This window comes from Euprymna scolopes, chromosome 43, assembly GCF_053919585.1.
Source record: "Euprymna scolopes isolate OS-2025 chromosome 43, ASM5391958v1, whole genome shotgun sequence".
In the NCBI taxonomy this organism is placed as follows: Eukaryota; Metazoa; Mollusca; class Cephalopoda; order Sepiida; family Sepiolidae; genus Euprymna; species Euprymna scolopes.
In genome coordinates this window covers 36,670,797-36,694,079 of record NC_136524.1, presented here as the reverse complement: position 1 = coordinate 36,694,079, position 23,283 = coordinate 36,670,797, and the positions used below count along the sequence as shown (strand labels likewise).

General features: G+C 32.8%; 1 protein-coding gene across 2 annotated transcripts in view; it reads right to left on the bottom strand.

The window, feature by feature from the left end:
* The window catches only part of LOC145268292 (chromatin remodeling protein domino-like), a 106,501-nt gene that overhangs the window by 22,958 nt on the left and 60,260 nt on the right, over window positions 1-23,283 (bottom strand). For both annotated transcript variants that reach the window (XM_080123699.1, XM_080123698.1), the window contains 7 exons: window positions 23,076-23,245; window positions 22,247-22,443; window positions 21,984-22,098; window positions 21,100-21,294; window positions 20,185-20,367; window positions 18,867-18,950; window positions 13,248-13,382 (listed from right to left, as the gene is read on the bottom strand). In XM_080123699.1, the coding sequence (XP_079979825.1) occupies window positions 13,248-13,382; window positions 18,867-18,950; window positions 20,185-20,367; window positions 21,100-21,294; window positions 21,984-22,098; window positions 22,247-22,443; window positions 23,076-23,245 (1,079 nt within the window). The remainder of the gene's footprint in view (window positions 1-13,247; window positions 13,383-18,866; window positions 18,951-20,184; window positions 20,368-21,099; window positions 21,295-21,983; window positions 22,099-22,246; window positions 22,444-23,075; window positions 23,246-23,283) is intronic.

Genomic DNA, 23,283 nt, shown 5'->3' with positions numbered 1-23,283 from the left:
TAATAAATAGAAAATTATATCAGTAAAATCTTTGGAAAGCCAATATTTTAACTCTTGCAAACTTCTAAAAGTGTGTTTATTATAGGATAATGAATAAGTTTTACTTCATTAAATGTTAGTTACTTATAACTGAACTATTGCCATCAAATGTAGACATGAAACATTTGAAACAAAAAGAATTTTTGAATGCGTGAAAATGTTTTTGCATTGGAACTGGAAAAAGCTCAGGAAAACAGGATTTGAAAAGGGGGTCAACAAAGAGAATAAAAAAAAACTTTTACCCAATTGTCTTCAACTAAAACGGTTTTTTCATTATTTACTTTGATAAGCTTTTTTTATTTACTTAAAACTTTTGTTTACTTCAAAAAAACTTTTATTCATTTAAAAACATTTTACTTTGCAAACATTTTAAATTATCTCAAAGAAAAATTTAATAATCTTGTACAGATTTAAAAATTAGCTAAGTCTTTTTTTTAATAAAATTTAGTTTTAAAAAAATTACACATTAAATAAACAATTTTTAGAGTAAAGAATAAAATATTTTTAAATAAAAAAGGTTTTAAAATAAACAAAAGAAGGAGGGGGTTAAATAATAAAGTTTTAGAGAGTAAATATAGAAAGATTTTTAAAGTAAATAATAAAAAAGGTTTTAAATAAGAAAGCTCCCAATATTGCTATGCAATCAATTTTTGATGCCATAAATGTAAAATCAGGCAAAGTTATTTTTAAGACTATTTACATTATCTACATCTTTGACAGCCTCAGCAACTCATTCGAGTAATCAATGTTTATGTGAGGGTGAGCAATCAAACTTTATTTCTTGGAAATTAATCCCCACCTCAAAAATCCAATGAACTGATTATTTTAACATTAACATTATAAAGGATTACCTTGCATGAAGTAAACTGTTTATCTTTTTATCTAAAGTTGTAGCACCTTTCCGGTTTTTGGAGATAGACTCCTATGAGCATAAATATATATCCGGACGCTATATTACAAGGAGTACAAGGATTAGGAGTATTTGATTTTAATTAAAGAGAGTACGACAATATCATGGTGTCTTCTTGGCACTTGATATTGATAAAAATGGAAATACAACACTGTACTTTATTTTATTTATAAGGTGAAAATTATTAAAAAAAAAAAAAAAAAAAAAAAAAAAAAAAAAAAAAAAAAAAAAATTAAGCAAGAGTGCACAGAGGTTCTCAATAATTCTTGGAAAATGCCAGGTGGGCCTCAATGGGAGTCTCACTTTATTTACCCCCCGCCCACACACACACACACACACATACAAAGCAATCAACACTACGTTCTTGGTTCTCACCCTTAGTGAATACAATCCTGTGCATAGGTCTTTTTACTAGTTTTAATCTATCAGAGATGTCATATTTAATTTTATTTTAGATATATACTATAAGACATGGCATCGCTAACAATGTCCATTTTCACTTAACTTGTCTTTGATTAAATAACTGCGGTTGCATATTTTCATTTAAGTTACGAATGAACGCAACTCGAGTTTATTTTACTTTCATAGAGATTTTTAGCTCTCATTTTAAAACAACTCAAGAATCTTTTTTTTCTCCACAGAGAAAATTTCTGATACTACACTTCATCTTCGCTGTCCTCGGTCAGTAAAGGAGTAAGCTTTATTTGGACTGAGACTTTTTTTTTTTAGGTGAGGGGTTGGATTTTCTCCACATTAAAAATTGACCTTATGTCTAACTTTGCCCTTGTGGGGAGGCAAGTAAATAGGGAGAGCTTAACATAAAAGATAAGATGAACAGGGATAAATTACTATTCCCACGTGTTTATGTGACATTAATCAACAAGTAAATACCGCCCTCTGCTGCGGTTGAACAAACCAAACTTGCAACGATATACATTCACACTAGAGCCTCTGCTTAATCATACCAGTTTTTGCTCAGAGATGTACCAGCGATTTCCTTTCGTATTGTGTTCTGCAGTCCTGAACGTACTGCCTCAGAATTACATGAATGAACATATACCATTGTCATATTTGCAGAGTTCTGTATTGTCTAACCATCGTGATGTTCCCGGGTTTTATGCATTCCCTGATTAGCTTAGTAGTTTCTGTCTTATTGCTAACGGTTTTATGACCATGTACATAATATCATAAACCGCCAAAAAATGAAGGAGTTTCAATAAGGATCTACAAAAACGACTACAGTTTTTATAGGCTAATTCCGACGACAAAAACTGCCGATGACACTAGGAATAATAATATTGAAACTGCCAGCACCTTTGATTAGTGACTGATGAGAAAAACATATCACAGGTGTTAATATTACTCTAAACTGAAGCAAATTATTTTCATCCTGATGCAAAGTTTAATAAGACTTCCTTGAGCAGAATTATGACAGTTGTACTTAAGGGACAGAAGCTTTAAAAAGATCTGATTGGAATATCTGGCATTCAGTAGGATGAGCCATCCCCAACTAGAAAAAAAAAAAAAAAAAGCTTATTTGGTTTTGATTGTTTAATTTTAACAGCATTTCAACCTTGGTCCTTTCATGCCGAAAAGAAAAGTGTGATAATTATATATATTCAGACAGACATTGTTAAAAAATAAAAACACACGAAGACTGATATTTTACTTAAAGAAAAATATATCTTCCTTCTTTGATGTATATTTTACAATGCGAAATTTAAGATATATTTCAATTATAAAAAGAAAAGAATTTTTTTTTTTAATTGAAATTTTTTTCCTTTAATAAAAATCTTTAAGTAGTTGCCAAACTGTTTATTTTCTAAAATTTTAAGTTTATTAATGTTGTTTCTTAGAGATTTTATCAACTTTCTGAAAATTATACACACACACACACACACACATACATAGATGGACTTACATATAAACAGACAATAATTTTCTTCCTTTAATTTTTATTTATTCATTTTTGGAGTCATTTTTATAATAGATTTTTTTTTTTTTTTTTAATTTTTTTTTTAAAACATTTGAATATTTGGTTTAGGTTCATCAGAATTAAATATTTCATTCGGTAACAAGTTTGTATAATATTTTTGTTGGGAAAACAATTTGGTAGAATGTGGTTCACGGGGAAAGGTTCCTAACGAACATTTTACATGCTGGCATATGCTGAATACTTTTTTTGTAGAAAGTGATTTTCAAATTTAGCCAAATCTTTATGCTTTGTTCTCTTCAATCCATTATCATTTGCCTCATTTTTCTTAGTGTTATTCTGCCAACTGACTGCCACTTCATCTAGTCTACATCTAACACCCCCCCCCCCCCAAACCCAACTCATCCATCTTTTTTTTCAATGTGACCAAATTAATGGAGTCTTGTTCTGCACACATTTCTCTTAATCTTCCTCTGAGGTCATCAGATCTAAATCTGTCATTAACACATTACATATATGTTGTATCATTCTCATATCATTTCTCTCTATGCAATGCAGGTCCTCATAACTTACTTGTCAGGTTTAAGTTCCAGACATCACACTGTATATGCATTGCTTGATGAGTTCTTTCTTTGGTTGACACTGGTAACAATCTGCTGGTTAGTAATAACAGATCTCTGAACTTAGTCCATCCACTCCTACAATTACAATAAGCACCTGCTCTAACCCGTAAAATTTTTTTTTTTTTTAATTTAAAAAATTTTTTTTTTTACACTAACCCTTTCCTTTTCCTTTTTTTTTTTTTTTTTTTTTTTTAAATTCACGTTCACCCCTAACAAAGCATACTGTCATTTGAACGTAAGGTTTGGGACCATGCCTAAGAAAGATTAACAAGATGTTGGTTTATGTTAGATTTAAATTTTTGCATACCAGTATAGTCAGGGAAGCAGTTAGCAGAAAGGAATTCCAAAGTCTACATGTTCGAGAGAAGAAACTATTAGAGTAGAAAGCTTTCTGGTACTTAATGAAAGGATGAGTGAGATTTTGTTGCTAAGCAGGTTTGTTGGGGATATGTACGTTGAGGGGGCACAAGTTTAGTGTTTTTACAGTTTTTATTTTGTTTTTCAAATCGTAAACTGCTTTGCTCCTTTCCAGGACTGACTCTAGATTCTTCACGATACTTGCTTGAGTACTGAAATCCTCTTAATACCTATTCCCTAGAAGTAACTTTATTTGCGCAGTAAAAAAATTATTTCATTACAAAATTAGATTTGTTTTTCTTATTTGTATAATGATATTCTAGTACCCTTGTACTGAGTACGTATTAGTCATTTTGACTCGCATGTATGTTATTTTCAGAGGCAGAAGCTTGTGCATGCTTGCGTGGATAATTTTTTAACACGTTTCGTCATCTGATTCATCAGCATGATTCGAAACCAGGATCCCAGAGTCGAGGGCCCTAGAGCTCTACCAGTTAACTCACACTAGTGCGAATATGTACCGCATTTTTTATAGATGTCATTTTTGTTTGCAATACTTTTCCCTCTTTTAGCACAATTATATTTTAAAGATTTGATTATCCACCGATGTTTTGTCGTTTACAACTTATCAATGTAGCTGAACCTAGTGAGGTTCAGCTACATTGATAGCTTGTAAACGACAAACATCGGTGCATAATTAAATCTTTAAAATATAATTGTGCTTCCCATCTGAAAGCATCACTTTAATGAAAGGAAAATTATTCCCAACTAGCATTAAGGTAAAACTGCTCTTTCATATAAATAATTGAATCTGTTTAAAAGTATCACAAACAAAAATAAACAAATAAATGACATTAGAAAAATAGATAGAGGGAGGTCCTGAAACAGTGCGCATTCTCTTCTGATGACCCAATGTTATTTGTAGGCAGGAATGAACTACCTCATAAGTGAAAACAGCTAATAAACAATTATATACCAGACTACAAGCTTTTTTCTTCCAAATAATGTCTTATTAGTCCCTCGTTTTCATAATGAGTTTCTGCTACTCTCATTCCCAACTAATTGTCTATAATCATGTAACATTATCAAATTCACACCATAATCAATTCAACTTGCAAAATTTTGTGTATTTTCTACTTCAATTTTTAAAATATTTATGTGATTGGAAACAAGCTTTCTAAATATCTAATGCGTATTAAAAATGGCCAATATTTATTAATTTTCTTGATATCTTATAACCACCCATGAAGTTGATTAACTTCTTTGAATAGTCGAAACAACTATGCAAAATTGAAATTTATTCAAATAAAAAGAGATAAAATTAGTAAAATGTGTCTCCTAAATAGAAGATCCACAAAATTAGTTTGATAAATAAGATGTGAAACTTGGTTAAAGTCTTAGAGTGAGTAAACTTAAAATCGGAGAAACGTTTCTTTTTAGAATCATGAAATCTAACATACGCAGTTAGCAATTGAATGACTATTTTGTTAATTGTCTTTATCAATGTGTGTATATATAATTTTTTTTTTTTCTTAACATGACTAGGTTAGCAAATTAATCTGGAGAAAATAAAATAAAAAAGATCTGATGGTTGGAATGTTTTTTTTAAGGGATTTTATAATTAACATTGCTGGGAGCTATGATTTAATATACCGTTTTGCTTTTCAATCCCCGAAAGAGTGTGTCATGATAAACTGATGATCATTAAAATAATATTAGAACTTGTGTGAATTCTTGGAAGCGAACTAATACAGTGGTTGCAAGAGATTGTCTTGCAAACAAAATAGACATCTTTTTTTCTCAAGTTTACTTTCATTAATGTTATATCCTCACATAAAGCTAGAGGTCACTAGATAATTTAAAATCTTTTGTTTTTTAATACTTTATATTTAACTTTAAAAAATTGTTATAAATTTATTATTAAAGTCAAAATTTTAATCACAAGTAATGAAGTTATGTACCAGTTTTTGTTATTAATTTTTTTTCCCTCTCCACATAAGTAAAATTATATTACAAGAGGTCCCATTAAATATAGGTTATTATAAAACTAGAAATAAATTTCTACTGAAAATAACTTTACCTGAAGCTCCTTATGACAAAAGTAAAAAAAAAAAAAAAAAAAGCTAGGTATTTAGAATTAATAGTTTTTTAATACAAAGAAAATTACAGAAGTTATAGGCATTCTTTAAAAGAGTTGCCAAGATGGCTTTGTAACCAAGAATCCCTCATAGTGGCACAGTATGTTTCAAATTAATCGTTAAAACCAAGATCACAAGCTTTTGACCACGGAGCATTAATTCCTTATACAATACTAGCATAGTTACCTAGAAAACATAGAAGAGTTAAAAGAATAGGGAAAGGGGTATAGCATCTGTTCTATTGCCATACAAAACTCCTAGGTATTACCCCCCCCCCTTTTTTTTGGAAGGGATATGTTTTGTTAAATCACTCTCCAAAGTTCTTTTGTTTTTAAAGGAGTGTGTGAAATGTCTAGCATTACCTCCTCTTTGGAGGGTGGGGGCTATGTAGTATATCTTTTAGTAGTCATAGTATTCTTCCTTTTTCTTGAGAGGGGGGGGGGCGGGTAGGGGAATGTACATCTGTTTTATTGTTATGGCATCGTCCTCCCAAGCTTTCTTAATTTTTTTGGAAGGTGAAGGAGGTACTGTTAATTCATCATAATGCTATCTTTTATCATTACCTCCTCCATTGTTCAATGTAGTATATGTACATTCAACACTCATAGGCTAGCAAAAATAAATGGGGGGGGGGGGCATGTATTTGCTAGTTTTAAATAGATAAAATCTGAAAGGCCTCATGTTGTTTAATGCCCATTTTACATGCTGACATATTGGCCCACTTTTAACCTATCTTTAGCAAGGTCTTGGTCCCTTTATCTATCAAGTCCATTAGTGCCACTTCCATGTTTTTCTTGATCTTCCTCCAGGAACTGAACCTTCTACATCTACTAGCTCAAGAACTCTCACTCATTCTTTCAACATAGCCATAATATCAAAGTATCATGTTTTGCACACATCTCCCCATACTATCTAGATTTAATCTTCTTATGAGAGATCATATTCAGTCATTCTAAGACTCACATTATATCAATTTCACATTTCTCTCCATGCAACACATGTCCTCAACCCTCACTGGCCAGATTTTATCTCCCATACATCACATTGCGTACACATGCTTGATAAGACTCTTCACTTGGTGGACAGTGGTAACGCTCTGCTGGTTAGTAATGGCAGATTTCATCTATTCCTAATTCTTGCAATCACACTAGCACCTGCTCCTCTCTGCGTTCCAATGTTATCACCTAGGTAGCAAAAACTTCTGAACAACCTCAATAGCTTTGTCACACAAAGATAGTTATATCGTCTTAAACTTCTTACAGACTGGTCCATCTCTAAACTTACTAGTAATTCCACTGCACTTATTAAAAATTGAATTGCCTCCAATGCTCTTTCCAACCACTGGACTGCAGAATTTTCCTCTTTATGTCACTCATTTTATTTAAATTTAGTTTGTTATTATCTCTGTATGCACAATATTAATCGTTCAACCTTTCTTTTGTTTAAAATTTATTAAACATTACATAAAAAAAAAAAAAATTATTTTTGTTAAAGTGACAGTTCTCGATCCATTATTTATATATGTAGGTTTTTATGAGTTCTAGGTGAAAATAATTTGTGAATACGTAAACCTCTATCTAGGTAATAAAATTTTAGAAAGTAAATGTTTGCCTTTTCTGAATTTGAGAAGTCCCATCCCTGAATAGAATAGTAATGGACACATTTTTATAAGGTAGATGTTCCAGGTGTTACTTTTGCCTCCTTTGTTCCCACTCAATAAACCAAACCCAAACATTCTGGAATTTTTTTTTTTTTTTTTTTAAATACATAATCAGTGAAAAAAATTGAAGAAAAAAGTTATTCTTAATTTAAGGTTTCATCCTTTTTTCTTGTTTCGTTTAAGTATCTTCATAATAAAACGATTTTTTTGCCTATTTCATTAAAGATTAACGAAAAGTTGCATATGCGGATCTGTTTGGGTAACCCTTTAGACTAATCTTGAGTGTCCTTGAAAAATATACCTTTATTACTACTACTGCTACAATTGCCACCCACTTAGTCTTTTTCATAAAATAACTATTTTGTCGAACGACCTTTAGTTTTTTTTTGTTTTTTTATTCTTGCTATTGTTCGTTATTCACTCTCCATTTTCAAACTAAGTACATGATGCTCCCTTATGCCAGACTTTCTTTGTTTTGGTTATTTTGATTGGCTATTCCAAAGATTTTTTTTTTATACTTACTTGAAATATTATCGATAAGAGATGGCACAAAAATCATAATTTAAAAAAAACAGCATAACAAAAACAGCTAAAATAAATATATACAAAGCATGCAACAATCAAAACTAAAAAAAAAAAAAAATTAATTCAACTTCAATGTAATAATATTCAGAAGTTGAATAAAAACATTCCAAGCCTGGCCACTTCTATCATCAAAGGTATTTGGTGAAGTTCTATAGTACTAAATAAAAATGACTTTTTTTCCTTATTTTTATAGATTTTCATAAACTGTTTGAATCTATTTCTTTTTAAATTGTATCTTAAAATTTAATATAAAAACATTTTTAAAAAATCTAGTAAATGTTATATAACTGAACAATAAAAAAATAAATTCTGAAAAATGAAGATTTAGTTAATTTGATTACACATATATATATATATATATATACATACATATATATATATATATATACACACACACACTCAACAAATAAAGTGGAGTGAGAAATGCATTGAAAAATTGCACTTGCTCATAATGCTAAGTGTTTATTTACAACTGCACACCAGTGCAAGCATTATATGTTTCCCCCCCCTAAAATTGCAAATTAAATATTTCCTGTGATTAACAGCTGAATGTTAACGATTCTGCAGCTAATCAGCATCTCATTTCCTTGGTGTAAGGAGCTGTCTGGGAGGCACAGCTTGATACAAGGTATTTGGTGCCGACTAACAACTATATATAGAAGCATATATACATAATCATGTTTTCAAGTACATACTTATGTATGCACCTATGTAAACATAATGAAACCAACTACTGAACTGAGGGTGAGTTACTTTAGTTACTTATACAACACACATACAAAAAAGATAGAAGACAAATCTAGAGACAATAGACTTTAGAGAAAATTAATAAAAACTTGAGTTTTAACTAATTCTATGAATTAGAAATAATTTGTCAAAAAAAAAAAAAAAAAATCTCAGATCAAAGATTAAAAAAAAAATACAAATTAAATATATTTCAAGAATAGTTTTTATTTTAATATTTGTCAAAAAAAAAAAAAAAAAAAAGGAAAATTAAGCTAATATTAAATTGAAAAGTGATCTTAGCCGAGCTTACAAGCTAAAAACTATTATATCTCGTATAAAACAAGTCCTTATGCGAGGTTTAGTTTTACGAAAATGAACGAAAATAATCTAGGAGATTGGGTATAAATTAAAAGTTTTATGTTGTTTGTTCTAAATAAGTGATTTTGGTCATTGCATTTTTTTTAACGATTAAACTTTGGTTGAATAAAGAACATGACAAGCGAAATATAAAATTAATTTTTTTGTAAAGTCATTGTACAAAAAAAAAAAACAAAAAAAAAAAAACTTTAAAATAACCATAATATTCAATAAACGATTGACTAATTATGCAATGATCAGTTTCAAAAGGGGAGACGAAATAAAAAAAAAAATGGTGGGATGGGGAGCTCCATGTACTGCAGCACACCAGCGAAATGAGATGATCTAGGTTGATAAAAATGGTTAACACCAAAAACCTTGAATCATTAAAAGAAGTGCCCTTGCCTCAACACACAGCAACATAACACACACACCAGGAATAATGAGATGCTGATAACAAGTGGATAGGTTTTGTTCACTCATTTATTTTTCACAGGAAAAAAAAAAAAAAAAAAAAAAAAAAAATTAAAAAAGAAAATAAAATAAAAATCTTACATCATGATTTTTTTTTTTTTTTTTTTTTTTTTTTTTTTTTTTCGCCATGAGATATCACAACATTATTAAGCCCTGAAAAAAACTTTAATGCAGTACAAAAAACTGCAAGATCGGAGAGAATCCTTGTTATTTTTACTTTTCATTCAATAACAATCTTTGTTATATTTATATATAAAAAAATGTTAAAAAAAAGGACTTTTTTTTTTTTACAAAATAAAAAAAAACATTTAAGAATGGTGGCGGCATATGTATATAATATATGGTAACATTATTTCTATTGATTATCTATTTTAAATCATCCGTTCTCTGGCAATATATCTCCTGATTCTATACAATAAGTTGTAATTTTCTCTGGCAACTTTGGTCCGTTAATATTTTGAATCTGTTTCGAGTTAGGCTGCTGTGAGATTTTTAATATCTGTTTTCCCTCCCCATCAGTCGTAATTGTATCTGCGAGGCGTAGGCTCTCTGGTAGATCTATACTGATATTGTTCAGATTATTCGTTACATTTAAAGTGCGCTCTACATTTTCGTTACTTAATCCTTCTCTATCTGGCTCGCGGCTCTCTGAAGAATCTGCTCGCTTCTTAGACTCTTGCATAGATGCACGCCTGGTACGTATCACAAGATTTGGATTTGACCATGGCTGAGTGAACGATGATGTTGCTGTAGTGATTGGGGTCGTAATAACTGACGTATATTGAACAGGGGCAGTTAGGACACTCTCAACATTTGGGCAGTTCTGGGTGGATAAAGTAGTAGCAGCCTTTGGAAGTATCGTTTGAGTGGACAACAAGGGAAATTTCTGGCTTGGGGAGGTGGAAACTAAGAGGGTTTGAGTTGGCGCCGAAACAAGCAACTTCTGAGTGGGTGCAGACACCAGAATCTTTTGTGTGGTCGAAGAAGTAACAAGCATTTTCTGGTTTTGAGAGGGGACAAGTAGCTTCTGACCTTGAGAGGGGACAAGTAGCTTCTGACCTTGAGAGGGGACAAGTAGCTTCTGGGTTGGAGTGGATACTAACAATTTCTGAGTGGGGGTAGAAACAATAAACTTTTGTGTAAGAGTAGTTGCTGGCATTTTTTGAGTTGCTATAGCCATTGGCAATTTTTGCTGAAGCACAGATACAGGCAATTTTTGAGTAGCAATAGTGACTGGTATCTTATGAGCTAGCGTACTTATGGGCAATTTTTGAGTAATGGTTGTAATCGGCAACTTTTGACCAACATTCTGATGTACTGAAGTAGGTATTTTATTAGCTATTGAGGTGACGGGTATTTGAGTAATAGAAGTAATTGGAACTTGTGAAATAGATGGGGTGGATATCTTTGGAGTTATGGAGGAAACGGGTAAATGGGTGATTGTAGTAAATGGTACTTTATGAGTTATTGTAGCTATGGGCCCCTTATGAGAAGGTGTATTTATTGGAATCTTTTGGGTAGCTGTTGAAACAGGCACCCTCTGTGTCATCGTAGATATAGGTACCCTCTGCGTTACCGTAGATATGGGTACCCTCTGTGTCACTGTCGATATAGGCACCCTTTGCGTCACTGTCGAAATGGGAACCCTTTGCATCATCGTAGATATGGGCACCTTTTGTGTCATCGTAGATATGGGCACCCTTTGCGTCATCGTAGATATGGGTACTTTCTGAGTCATCGGCACCTTCTGTGTTATGGCTGTTATGGGTACCTTTTGCGTCATTGTAGATATGGGCACCTTCTGCATCATCGTCGTTATTGGAACCTTTTGCGCCATTGTTGTAACAGGCATCTTTTGTGACACTGTTGAAACAGGTAATTTCTGTGTAACAGTGGTTAGCGGTACTTTCTGGGTTAGGGTTGTTATGGGTACTTTCTGGGTTATTGTATTTATTGGTACTTTTTGTGTAATAGTATTAATAGGTACTTTTTGCGTAATAGTAGCCATAGGAACCTTTTGTGTTATCGCATTAACGGGTATTTTTTGAGTAATTGTGGTACCTTGTATATTTTGAGAAAGGATCGTTTCAGGAATTTTCATCTGAACCTTTTTGGTAATTTTAGAAGTTCCAACTTTTTGTGTAATAGGGACCATTTTAGTAATATGACTTATAGGAACTTTATGAGCAAAGTTTGCTAACGGTACTTTATGTGTCAAGGAAGACAATGGCACTGGCATTATCTGGTTGGTGTTAGTGGTAATAACTGGCATAAGATGAGTCCCAGCTGATGTTCTTTGTATGAACTGAGTACCAAGCGAAGTAGTCTGAAATACCTTTGCACCACTAAAAGATAGTGCTTTTGTAGCTGCAGATGTAGCAGACATAACTTGAGTACCAGTAGAAAACAGAACTTTAGTCGCTGAAGTTGTTGCTACTGTTGTCGTTAGCACAGGAGTATCAACAGTACTAATTGGCAAAAGTTGGGTACTGATCACACTAGTTGGCAACGTTTGTGAACTGGAGGTCATAATTGTGCTCTGTGAATTGGCAGTAGTAGCCAGAGACACCATCTGCATTGGAGAACACACCTGTAACGAGGCTGTCATTACCGAAGATGGAGATGGTAATGAAGATGAGGATGTTACTTCAAATAATTTCTTGGAAGTACTATTTTTTGATACCTTTTTGGTTCCTGTCCCCTTTTTACTAACAGCAACAGGAGTATTCGTAGCAACAGTAGTTATACTGGTTGAAATAGGCATTTTCTTATTTAGGGGAGAACCTGATACCTTCTTGGATGAGGGAGAGCAACACGATTTTCCAGAAGCTGATCCAGGTGACTTTTTTGTGCCAGGTGACTTTTTGCCCTTTTTTGTTGTTGTAGACCCAGACGTTTTCTTAGCAACAGCTGGAGTTGCAACCTTTTTATTTAAACTAGTCTTTTTTGATTTTTTAGAAGTTGAACCAGGATTTATCTTTTGGTTAGAAGAATTAGATGTGGATGCTTTTGACCCAGTCACCGAATTAGAAACAGAAGATTTAGCATTAACAATAGAATTTTGGAGAGAACATTTTTGGCTTGCATTAGATTTATTCAATAAGTTTGTATTTGTGGATGAATTTTTTGTATCTTTCTTTGAATTTTGTTTAGAATGAACAGATTCTTGGGAGGTCTGATCAGATTTAAAACTATTTCCTTTAGTTTTACCACCACGGCTTGGGACGACTACATCAGAATCTGAATTAGCACCATTGTTATTAGACAATGACCGTTTTGTACCATGAACCCCATTGCTTTTCGACTTTGCAATGTCTGAGCTACCAGCAGATCTTCGAGAACTTTTGCGGCCAACCCCTACCTTTTTAGAATTAGCTACCTTACTACTGCTTTTATTTTTATTATTTGTCTTAACAGATTTATTCTTTTTAGATTTATTCTTCACCTGATTGTATGCATCATCCCTGGCGTACGTAAATAGCATCTCGTCCTCTTCTAATTCCGCTCTCATTTCTTCTTCTTCTTTCAATGCCTTAAGACGTGCCAACTCCCAATCTTTTTTGGCAGATTCTATATCTTCCTGAAAGTAGAAAATACAAAACAACATATGACGATTGGTTTTAACTATTTAGTGCGTCTGTATAATAAAAACATCAAACCAGATACTGTTGTGGTAAATTCATATTCAAACGTAGCTTTTCAAGATTTTTAGGTATGTTATAATTCTAAACATTTTTTTTTGTTTAAATTAGTGCAAACAATATAGGTAAATTCAATTCACAAAAACAGATTTTAAAAAATATTTCATACCATGTCTACAAAGGAAAAATCTTTTTAGTGAAAGATTTTTCCCTTTAAGAATTTCAATTTGTTAATTGATTTCTACATTTCATAATGCAGTTGAAAACAAAACTTTATTGGATTTAAATTTCAACATATCGTTACATGACATACGGATTTAATGTAAAGACTCGTTTTATGGAATATATTCTTTTACTGAATTATCTTTTCAAAAATAATTTCTTACAATAAATAAATAAATAAATAAAGCTTGTGTTTGTGAAAAATTCCAAAGCTAAATCCTACTAGTAATACTCCCATTACATCCTCTTTTGGAGGGGAATTAGCATCTGTTGCATTTGCTATGATACCACCTTCCCAGGAACTACCTTCTCCTTTATGAGATGATAGAATTAATGGTAGTATCTGTTATTTCCATGATATACTTATTTACAGATGGTGTGTGTGTATTTGGGGGGGGGGGGGGTCAGTATATTTTTATTTCTCATGATGCCCTCTATCCATGTTTATCTTGTCTTGAGGAAAGGTGGGGGGGGGGGAGTTAGTACACTTATTTTTCTTGCCATATCATCCTCTTTAAACTTTTTTTAGGGAGGGGAGGGTCATGATATTATGTTCCCCACTTATTATCTCCCCCTTTGGAGATCAATGTAGAAGATGTTCATTTATATAAATAAAACAGTAGGTGTGTGTGTGTGTGTGTGTGAATATTTAACTTTAAACAACTGGCTACATGACACTGAAATTAATAGGAAATAGTAATCATACACCAAGGATGGTCTAAAGCTCTTATAAACCATGCTTGGTGTATGATTATTATTTCTTGTTACTTTTAGTGTCATATGACTAGTAGTTTAAGAGTCTATCAGTAAAATATGTACACACACACACACCAACTGTTTTATTTATATAGATAAAAGCTAGCATGTCTCTCTCTATATTGTTATTTAAACTTGTAACAATTTAATTATCAAAGTGATAAAGATTCGTTCAATCACCATAAAAATGATTGTCAGATAAAGATTCTTGAGATCCAAAGTACAAATGTCACTTTTTGTGATGTACTTATTTAAAATGGTGCTATTTTAAAGGAACTTTTAAAATTTTGGAACAATCCATTCTTAAATGAGTAAAGTTAGAATGGTTCACCTTGCCGACATCAGATAAATGAGTAAAGTTAGAATGGTTCACCTTGCCGACATCAGATAAATGAGTAAAGTTAGGATGGTTTACCTTGCCGACATCAGATAAATGAGTAAAGTTAGGATGGTTTACCTTGCCGACATCAGATAAATGAGTAAAGTTAGAATGGTTCACCTTGCCGACATCAGATAAATGAGTAAAGTTAGGATGGTTTACCTTGCCGACATCAGATAAATGAGTAAAGTTAGGATGGTTTACCTTGCCGACATCAGATAAATGAGTAAAGTTAGGATGGTTTACCTTGCCGACATCAGATAAATGAGTAAAGTTAGAATGGTTCACCTTGCCGACATCAGATAAATGAGTAAAGTTAGAATGGTTCACCTTGCCGACATCAGATAAATGAGTAAAGTTAGGATGGTTTACCTTGCCGACATCAGATAAATGAGTAAAGTTAGGATGGTTTACCTTGCCGACATCAGATAAATGAGTAAAGTTAGAATGGTTCACCTTGCCGACATCAGATAAATGAGTAAAGTTAGGATGGTTTACCTTGCCGACATCAGATAAATGAGTAAAGTTAGGATGGTTTACCTTGCCGACATCAGATAAATGAGTAAAGTTAGGATGGTTTACCTTGCCGACATCAGATAAATGAGTAAAGTTAGAATGGTTCACCTTGCCGACATCAGATAAATGAGTAAAGTTAGAATGGTTCACCTTGCCGACATCAGATAAATGAGTAAAGTTAGGATGGTTTACCTTGCCGACATCAGATAAATGAGTAAAGTTAGGATGGTTTACCTTGCCGACATCAGATAAATGAGTAAAGTTAGAATGGTTCACCTTGCCGACATCAGATAAATGAGTAAAGTTAGGATGGTTTACCTTGCCGACATCAGATAAATGAGTAAAGTTAGGATGGTTTACCTTGCCGACATCAGATAAATGAGTAAAGTTAGGATGGTTTACCTTGCCGACATCAGATAAATGAGTAAAGTTAGAATGGTTCACCTTGCCGACATCAGATAAATGAGTAAAGTTAGGATGGTTTACCTTGCCGACATCAGATAAATGAGTAAAGTTAGGATGGTTTACCTTGCCGACATCAGATAAATGAGTAAAGTTAGGATGGTTTACCTTGCCGACATCAGATAAATGAGTAAAGTTAGAATGGTTCACCTTGCCGACATCAGATAAATGAGTAAAGTTAGAATGGTTCACCTTGCCGACATCAGATAAATGAGTAAAGTTAGGATGGTTTACCTTGCCGACATCAGATAAATGAGTAAAGTTAGGATGGTTTACCTTGCCGACATCAGATAAATGAGTAAAGTTAGAATGGTTCACCTTGCCGACATCAGATAAATGAGTAAAGTTAGGATGGTTTACCTTGCCGACATCAGATAAATGAGTAAAGTTAGGATGGTTTACCTTGCCGACATCAGATAAATGAGTAAAGTTAGGATGGTTTACCTTGCCGACATCAGATAAATGAGTAAAGTTAGAATGGTTCACCTTGCCGACATCAGATAAATGAGTAAAGTTAGAATGGTTCACCTTGCCGACATCAGATAAATGAGTAAAGTTAGGATGGTTTACCTTGCCGACATCAGATAAATGAGTAAAGTTAGGATGGTTTACCTTGCCGACATCAGATAAATGAGTAAAGTTAGAATGGTTCACCTTGCCGACATCAGATAAATGAGTAAAGTTAGGATGGTTTACCTTGCCGACATCAGATAAATGAGTAAAGTTAGGATGGTTTACCTTGCCGACATCAGATAAATGAGTAAAGTTAGGATGGTTTACCTTGCCGACATCAGATAAATGAGTAAAGTTAGAATGGTTCACCTTGCCGACATCAGATAAATGAGTAAAGTTAGAATGGTTCACCTTGCCGACATCAGATAAATGAGTAAAGTTAGGATGGTTTACCTTGCCGACATCAGATAAATGAGTAAAGTTAGGATGGTTTACCTTGCCGACATCAGATAAATGAGTAAAGTTAGAATGGTTCACCTTGCCGACATCAGATAAATGAGTAAAGTTAGAATGGTTCACCTTGCCGACATCAGATAAATGAGTAAAGTTAGGATGGTTTACCTTGCCGACATCAGATAAATGAGTAAAGTTAGGATGGTTTACCTTGCCGACATCAGATAAATGAGTAAAGTTAGAATGGTTCACCTTGCCGACATCAGATAAATGAGTAAAGTTAGAATGGTTCACCTTGCCGACATCAGATAAATGAGTAAAGTTAGAATGGTTCACCTTGCCGACATCAGATAAATGAGTAAAGTTAGGATGGTTTACCTTGCCGACATCAGATAAATGAGTAAAGTTAGGATGGTTTACCTTGCCGACATCAGATAAATGAGTAAAGTTAGAATGGTTCACCTTGCCGACATCAGATAAATGAGTAAAGTTAGAATGGTTCACCTTGCCGACATCAGATAAATGAGTAAAGTTAGGATGGTTTACCTTGCCGACATCAGATAAATGAGTAAAGTTAGGATGGTTTACCTTGCCGACATCAGATAAATGAGTAAAGTTAGAATGGTTCACCTTGCCGACATCAGATAAATGAGTAAAGTTAGAATGGTTCACCTTGCCGACATCAGATAAATGAGTAAAGTTAGGATGGTTTACCTTGCCGACATCAGATAAATGAGTAAAGTTAGGATGGTTTACCTTGCCGACATCAGATAAATGAGTAAAGTTAGGATGGTTTACCTTGCCGACATCAGATAAATGAGTAAAGTTAGGATGGTTTACCTTGCCGACATCAGATAAATGAGTAAAGTTAGAATGGTTCACCTTGCCGACATCAGATAAATGAGTAAAGTTAGAATGGTTCACCTTGCCGACATCAGATAAATGAGTAAAGTTAGGATGGTTTACCTTGCCGACATCAGATAAATGAGTAAAGTTAGGATGGTTTACCTTGCCGACATCAGATAAATGAGTAAAGTTAGGATGGTTTACCTTGCCGACATCAGATAAATGAGTAAAGTTAGGATGGTTTACCTTGCCGACATCAGATAAATGAGTAAAGTTAGAATGGTTCACCTTGCCGACATCAGATAAATGAGTAAAGTTAGGATGGTTTACCTTGCCGACATCAGATAAATGAGTAAAGTTAGGATGGTTTACCTTGCCGACATCAGATAAATGAGTAAAGTTAGGATGGTTTACCTTGCCGACATCAGATAAATGAGTAAAGTTAGGATGGTTTACCTTGCCGACATCAGATAAATGAGTAAAGTTAGAATGGTTCACCTTGCCGACATCAGATAAATGAGTAAAGTTAGAATGGTTCACCTTGCCGACATCAGATAAATGAGTAAAGTTAGGATGGTTTACCTTGCCGACATCAGATAAATGAGTAAAGTTAGGATGGTTTACCTTGCCGACATCAGATAAATGAGTAAAGTTAGAATGGTTCACCTTGCCGACATCAGATAAATGAGTAAAGTTAGGATGGTTTACCTTGCCGACATCAGATAAATGAGTAAAGTTAGGATGGTTTACCTTGCCGACATCAGATAAATGAGTAAAGTTAGGATGGTTTACCTTGCCGACATCAGATAAATGAGTAAAGTTAGGATGGTTTACCTTGCCGACATCAGATAAATGAGTAAAGTTAGGATGGTTTACCTTGCCGACATCAGATAAATGAGTAAAGTTAGAATGGTTCACCTTGCCGACATCAGATAAATGAGTAAAGTTAGAATGGTTCACCTTGCCGACATCAGATAAATGAGTAAAGTTAGGATGGTTTACCTTGCCGACATCAGATAAATGAGTAAAGTTAGGATGGTTTACCTTGCCGACATCAGATAAATGAGTAAAGTTAGGATGGTTTACCTTGCCGACATCAGATAAATGAGTAAAGTTAGGATGGTTTACCTTGCCGACATCAGATAAATGAGTAAAGTTAGAATGGTTCACCTTGCCGACATCAGATAAATCACTGATCACCAGCTTTGCTGATCAGACGATTTAATTGTACATAAAAAATGGTAATGTACATAATATGAAATGTCTTAACATATTGTATAGATGGGTGAATATTCTATACTAAAACCTCTTGATTCCAAGAAAACATAAAACTTACTTCTGCCATTTGAAGTTCCTCGGCACAGAAAGGCTCCATTTGAGTTTCCATAAAGAGAACAGCATATCGTTCAACAGGAGACAACTAAAAGAGAAAACAAAGAATTGGATAAAATCTAAGAATATAAATATTCATAAGTAAAATTGATAATAGCCAATTCATTCAATACATGATTACACAATACATTGACATAGGTTGTGGAGTTGGTAGCCTCAAATTTGACTAGGAGCTGAGTGTGGTGGTCTTATAATGACACTTAATTTTTCCTGCTCTCAATTAGTGAGGAAAAATTCTTCTAGACTGAGAATGGAGATAATTTTTATTGTTGTCCAATCAGAAGTTCCCTTTATTTGGTGAATTGTGTTGTCCCAATTAAAAAAAAAAAAAAATGTGTTTAACTGCCCTCCTGGGCTAAACAAGCAAATACGGACTTAGCTCAGATTAATAAAATTTTAAAATGGTCAAACTTACTCAAGTCTTGTACAAAGTTATAACACTGACTGAAGAATAGGTCCCTTTTTATCTGTAAATGAGGATTTCCTACATTTAATTGCACTGCCATTTTATATTCCTTTGTAAGTGCTGACATGCATATTCCTCCTTCAAATTTCGCTATCAGTTCCTTTTTAAATTTGATCATTGTTTGCAGTTCTGTTTTGCACTCCCTTTACTGCGTTTATTACTTTTTTTTCTTCTTTTTATCCAATGGTAAAAGAAAGTCCATTTCTTATTTGTTTCTCAAATCCTTACACGATGCTAAACCGATTATTTGAACAAGTTTTGTTTTTTTGTGGTATTAATTACTATCATCCCAAGATACATCCGCTTTGTTCATTGTATTGAAGTTTACTGACCTTATATTTTATTTATTGATTTATCATCATTATTATTTTTTTTTAACTTTTTGGACACCTCATGGTCCTTTGTCATTCCACACAAAAAAGAGGGTCAACCAATTAAATTACATGGTGCCAGTGCCACGCTGACATGCTAAAAATAACTGTCTAGACTGTTGATGGGGTTGCGATGACACTGTTCTAAATATAATTCTCATCGCAAAGTTCAGACTCACATAGCAACCTCAGGTTGGTTCGTCAGACTACACTTCAAAAGTATCACGACCAGTATGAATTACGTTCCATTGAAGAACACTGCTGCTTGTTTACATTCTTCTTTTATTTTTCACATAAGAAGTTGTCAATTTTTAGCAACTTTAACTTTTTCAGCACTGAATTCTGTTTGAGTATGACTCCACAAAACCAGTGTAGAAGTAAATATAATACAGAATGATTATCTCAAGTTGAAACAGAAAATTTACCTCTTTTTCCAAAAGTGTTAGTTCCATCTCTGCTTTAGAAGTCTCTTCGTCATCTAGCCTTTTCTCAGCTTCCTTATCATCCCAAGGAATATTCTCATCAAATTCAGCCAACTCTGCCTTTTGTTCGGCCATCACCAAATCAGCAGCAATTACATCAGTTTCATCTTCAGCTTTACACAATGCCTATAAACATTAAAATAAAAGGACATTTTAGACAAGGATGAAATTTTTTTTTTTTTTTTTTTTAAAGCTATTTTACACAATTTGAACATCATTACTAGTAATAAAAATTTATTACTGATAACTATTGAAATTTGAACATCAAAAAATATTTATGAATTCTTGGCAGTTTTATCAAAGTAAAATATGAAAAACAATTTCTTTTTTTAATGAAACTTGTTTGTATTGTATCCTGCAAAAAATACTAAGGAATCAATGTTTATTTATAACAATACTTATCAAAATGGAGAAATAAAAGAAAGCATTAAGGAGAATAGAAAATGAATGTTGGGGTTCCTTTTGGCAATCGTGTAACTCACTCCCTTATTTTGTCATTCAGTCCTCACGTTCCAGGAGTGATATTTCTAATAAAGAATGAAGAATCTGTTTTCTGGGTCAGAATCTATTCTAACACTTATTGCTGGCAAGTTTTTGAACTTGGAAGTACAAATTTCTTTTTTTTTTTTTTTTATTAGCTCGTTACTTGCCTCCCCACGAGAGCAGAATTAGAACCAAAGTAGGTTTTTAATGTGAGGAAGAAACAAAAATAAAAATTGTCTCAGTTGTGAAGGATTTCTCCACTAACAGAACAAAAAATTGAAGTGTAGCATCAAAACAGATACTACACTTGGTTCTTGGCCTGAAGAGAGAGTTGCCAGGACTTAATACTAACTTAATCATCAAAATGAAACTTACTTGTTCCAGCTGGTTAGTCAAATTTGTTTCTTTGCCAGTACTTCCTTCAGGTGAAGTTTTGGCTACTTTGGGTGAAGGAACCATGGTTTGTTGAGATTCCAATTGTTGTTTTTCAAGTTGGTGTGCTCGAGTTTCCTTCTCTTTTGCCAAAAGATGCAATCCAGTTGGTTCATCAAATAATTCTTTGATAGTATTCTTAAAAAAAAAAAAAAAAAAAATACAATATAAGTTTTTTTTTTTAAATCGAGAATAATAGAGAAAAAGGTGCCAAACAGCTATCTATATGCCCAATTTGTATAACTATTTTTAATAATTTACAATCAATTAGCATTTGGTGTTTTTTCCTTATTACTCTAATTTTGTGTGTGTGCGTGCAACAGTTTTTATTGATATTTATAGTGATTTAAGTGAGTTCATAAATAAATTAATATATAGATAAATTACTAAAACATTTTCTTTAAATAGTTGTTCATTAATTTTCAAGGAGGGTAATTCAACTGAGAACTAAACTATAAAGATATAGGGTTGAGACATAAACAAAAAAAATTCATAGAGATGGAGAAAGATTTTAATGGATGATATTCTTTACAAGAAATCGACTAAAACTTCCATTAAATCTATTGCTCATTCTGCTTCTCATAACGTAGGTTCTCTCTTCTACTCTAAAGAAAAAGAGGGAGGAAAGACGAGATTGACTGAAGATAAAGCAAAAAATAAAAAGAGAGAGACAGACAGAAAAGAGAAATCCAATCAAATAGCAATAAAAAAAGAAAGGTGGTTGAGGCAAAAAAGCTACTGAAATAGGTAGATTTGGGAAACTCAACATAGTTAACGAATGACATTAAAAAGATAATTAAAAAAATACTAATAAAATAAAATTCTACCTGTTTAAAGAAAGCCGTAGTGAAGTTTCCACCTTCAATAGCTACATCACCGAGCAATCGTTTCTGATCAGCTTTCTTCAAAATATTCTCTTCAATAGTTCTTTCACTGATGAGCCTTTAATAAAATAAAAAAATATATATATAAACTAGTTTTACTTTGCAAACACAGACAGGTATTTAAACAAGTATATAAGTTTATATATAAATTGGGGGGAAAAAAATAGTAAGAAAAAAAAAATTTGAGCTTTGTTTCCCATATTTACCTATAAATATGTACATCTCGTGTTTGCCCAATTCGATGGCATCTGTCTTGGGCTTGAGCATCCATCGTTGGATTCCAATCGCTATCATAAAATATCACAGTATCAGCACCAGTCAAATTCACACCAATCCCACCAGAACGTGTAGACAGGATGAATACAAAGATACGTTTATCAGCATTAAAACGCTCCATCAAGGCCTGGAAATATAATTGGAAAAATAGAAATATATTAATTCTACAGTATATATATATATATAAGCACACACAAAAAAAAAAAAAAATGTGTTTACACATCTGTAGCTTAATACCTATACTATCACCTAAAAATAACTAAAATACTACTACAAAGAAACGGAAATATTGGAAATATTTAGATTTGTCTAATACCTATTAAATTTTCATTAAAAAAATCAACAGATTCTAAATTCTTGCAAGCGGGTTTCTCCCCCTTTTCATCCTAATTTTGCATAAAAATTAACATTTAGACCTTTTATACATGGTATGCGTGTTCCTCAATTCACAATGATTCATTAATCACCTTTAAAAATACATAAAGTTGGGTATTTGTTATTTCTATTCTATGTGTAATATTAAAATTTGCTATCCTTATCTTACAAGGATTAATAATTGTTTTTAAAACCTTTGTTCACCACAAGTCTAATCACAGTATATGCAAATCAGGTTGACATTTGACATTTGTACATAGAAAAATAAAAAGGAAAAAGTGAAAAAGAAAATGAAAAATAAAAATGAATAGAAAAAGAAAATAGAAGGAAAAAAAAGATAAGAAAAGAAAAAAAAGGAAAAAGAAAAAAAGGAAAGTTGTTTACCTGTCTCTGTTCAACTCTGGTTGTTCCATCCAAACGTAAATATCTATGACCATGATAATTAAGAAATGTTTCTAAAACATCCAACATTTTGGTCATTTGAGTAAAGATCAACACACGATGATGACCAGTTTTCAGCTGCCGGAGTAGAACGTCAAGGGTTTGTAATTTTCCTGAAAGGTTTATAGATAGATAGATTTATATAATTAAA